Raw genomic sequence first — 3,027 nt, 5'->3', positions numbered from 1 at the left:
AAGGTTGGAAACAAAATCTTTTATCACAGGCTGGTAGGGAAGTTCTCATTAAATCAGTCGTCCAAGCTATTCCAGCATATGCAATGGCTTGTTTTGCTCTGCCAAAAAAATTTACTGACTGTTTGAATTCCTATACAAGCAATTTTTGGTGGGGCGGGGACCGTCGGACCGTGGAATCCATTGGGCTAGTTGGGCCAGTTTATCTGTGGGTAAGAGCCAAAGGGGGCTGGGATTCAGAGATTTTAAAGCCTTCAATTTAGCCTGTTAGCTAAACAAGTCTGGAGATTGTTTAAATCCTCCACCTCTCTTTGTGCTCATGTTTTAAAAGGCCTTTACTACCCGAATGTTGACATTCTGATGGCTAGAAGAGGGAGCCGGCCATCATGGGCCTGGCCTAATCTTTTACAGGGCAGAGAGCTTCTTAAATCAAGTCTTCGATGGCAGCTGGGCAATGGAAAGTCAATTCATTTTTGGGAGGATCAATGGGTGCCGCATTCTCAGACTTTCAAAGTCGCGTCCCCTCAGCAACCTGGGTGCCAAGTTCAATTAGTAAGTGATGTCATATATCCTAATTCCAAAGATTGGGATCTAGGCAAACTTACGACCGCAGTGGGAGTAGCAGAAGCTCATCATATTCTTGCTATTCCCATATCCTCAACAGATATGGAGGACTCTCTTGTCTGGCACCACTCCAACCGGGGAATATATGATGTTAAGACTGGATACCGAATGGCGGTTGAGGCTAAGCAGTCTGCAGTACTTTTAGGGGCGTCTTCATCTCTTCTGCTCCCAAAAGGTTTCTGGAAAGTAAGCTGGTCGACTCCAGTCCCACCTAAGATTCGTAACTTTTGGTGGCGAGTCTGCTGTAACAAGCTAGCTACAAAGGAAAATCTGTTTAGACGTCGTTGTTCTGATTCCCACCAGTGCCCAATTTGCAATGCATCAGTAGAATCAATCGAGCAACTTCTGTTCAAGTGCGATTGGACCAGGGCTGTTTGGTTTGCATGTGATCTGGGTTTGCTGTCGGAGATTGGGATTTGTCCCTCAGCTAAAATCTAGACTGTGTCGCTCATGGAAATATGCTCAAATGCCAAGGAACGTAAAGAAATAGTTGGTAAGGCTGCAGTGGTGTGTTGGTTTATCTGGAAAGCTAGAAATGAATGGGTTTTTCCCCTGTCTCCAGTAAATCCTCAAGCTGTTGCGGGTAAGGTTTATTCTTTTTGGAGGGAAATTAATCAACCTCTCACTCCGATGGTTGACCCTATTCTAGCAGTTCCTCCTTTACCCCGGTCACGTCCTACTTGGCAGTGTCCAACTTGTGGCTGTTTGAAAATTAATTGTGATGCAAGTGTGGCTGTAGACAGTGGGAGAACGTCCATAGAAGCTGTTCTGCGCGATTGGCAAGGACGGTTGGTCGATGGCATTGTTGTCTCGGCCCCTTCATCCTCAGTTTTGCAAGGTGAAGCTCGTGCGGTTCGTTTGGCATGTCGTCTCCTTCAAACTCTTGGTCTATCAAATGTCCAAATAGAAAGTAATTGTAAGGTGGTTATTGATCTCAGTGTCTTGGAGTTGGATCCCCCTCGAGATTGTTTAGCATTGCTGCACGATATTCACTTTTTGAAGTTCAGTCTTAGGTGCCCTTTTTCCTAGATTCCTAGAGAGGCTAATAGGGTGGCCCATTGGTTGGCTTCTTCTCACCACAGCGGGAAGCTTTCTGTAGATTGGGTGAAACTTATTCCTCCTCCTTTAAAGGAGTTATTGTGTGTTGATGCCTCTGTGTAGCCTTTTGGCTTTTAATAGTTCAAATAAAAAATAAATAAAATTCCCAGTAAATTCTTAGTAAATTCCTAGTAAATTTTCTGTAAATTACTCAGCAAATTCCCTGTAAATTCTAAGCAAAATACTCAGTAAATTCTGAGTAAATTACTCAGTAAATTCCTAGTAAATTCTCAGCAAATTACTGAGAAAATTTCCAGTAAATTCTCAGTAAATTACTCAGTAAATTCCCAGCAAATTCTCAATAAATTACTGAGTAAATTCCCGATAAATTCTCCGTAAATTTCCAGTAAATTCTCATTAAATTACTCAGAAAAATTTCAAGTAAATTCCCAGTAAATTCCTGAGTAAATTACCAGTAAATTCTCAGTAAATTACTAGTAAATTCTCAATAAATTACTGAGTAAATTCTCAGTAAATTCCCAGTAAATTACGCAGTAAATTCCCAATAAATTCTCAGTAAATTCCCAGTAAATTCTAAGTAAATACTCAGTAAATTACTGAGTAAATTCCTAGTAATTCTCAGTAAATTTCTAGTAAATTACGCAGTAAATTCCCAGCAAATTCTCTGTAAATTCCCAGTAAATTCCTAGAAAATTTTTAGTAAATACTCAATAAATTCCCAGTAAATTACTCAGTAAATTCCAAGTAAATTCTCAGTAAATTACTATAATAATCGTGTCCTGTACTATGTTAATTAATCATGATTATGTTTGTAATTATGTGCTTAATTTGAATTTGGGTGTTAATTGCATGATTATATGTGATTTTGACTTTGTATCTGTTCACCGTAGGAAAATCTGTTAGAATCTGTGCTTTGAACTGAAAAATTGAAGGCCTTATCGGCCACAGAAACCGAAATTGACTATACCATTGTGATTGGCGTAATTTTTAGAGCCTATGGTGAAATTTAATTGGAAATTTATTCGGATTAAAATAATTCCAGTAAACTGATTTAATTAAGCACTATTGATTAGCCTTAATCAAAATTTGATTAGGCCAGCCTATATAAGGGCCTATATAGCTTCATATCATGGTTTTGAGCTCATTTTTGCCGCGAATACACTCTAGAGAGAGAGAGAGAGCCGGTTAGAGAGAGAGAAAGAGCTCAAGTTAGAGAATTGCTCAAGAAGCTTGAAGATCTTGGAGTTTAACTCAAGGATTAACTAGAATTGGGAAGATTGGAGCTCATAGGTGAGTGATTGAGCATAAATTCATAAGTTTGAGTTTGTAATTTTGTGCAAGTTAGAT

General features: G+C 39.2%; 1 protein-coding gene across 1 annotated transcript; it reads left to right on the top strand.

The window, feature by feature from the left end:
• The first annotated feature begins 1,071 nt into the window (after window positions 1–1,071).
• On the top strand, window positions 1,072–1,650 carry LOC145819012 (uncharacterized). The gene has a single exon (XM_082912988.1). The coding sequence runs from the start codon at window positions 1,072–1,074 to the stop codon at window positions 1,648–1,650; it is 579 nt and encodes a 192-aa protein (XP_082769114.1).
• The last annotated feature ends 1,377 nt before the right edge of the window (window positions 1,651–3,027 follow it).

The sequence above is a fragment of the Camellia sinensis genome, chromosome 2 (genome assembly GCF_055761805.1).
Source record: "Camellia sinensis isolate YWXY chromosome 2, ASM5576180v1, whole genome shotgun sequence".
Taxonomy (NCBI): Eukaryota; Viridiplantae; Streptophyta; class Magnoliopsida; order Ericales; family Theaceae; genus Camellia; species Camellia sinensis.
Note: the sequence above shows the minus strand (reverse complement) of the source record. Positions and strands in the feature narration are given on the sequence as shown.

Coding starts and splice junctions, on each gene's coding strand:
- LOC145819012 (XM_082912988.1), top strand. CDS start 1,072: ATGGAAATATGCTCAAATGCCAAGGAACGTAAAGAAATAGTTGGTAAG.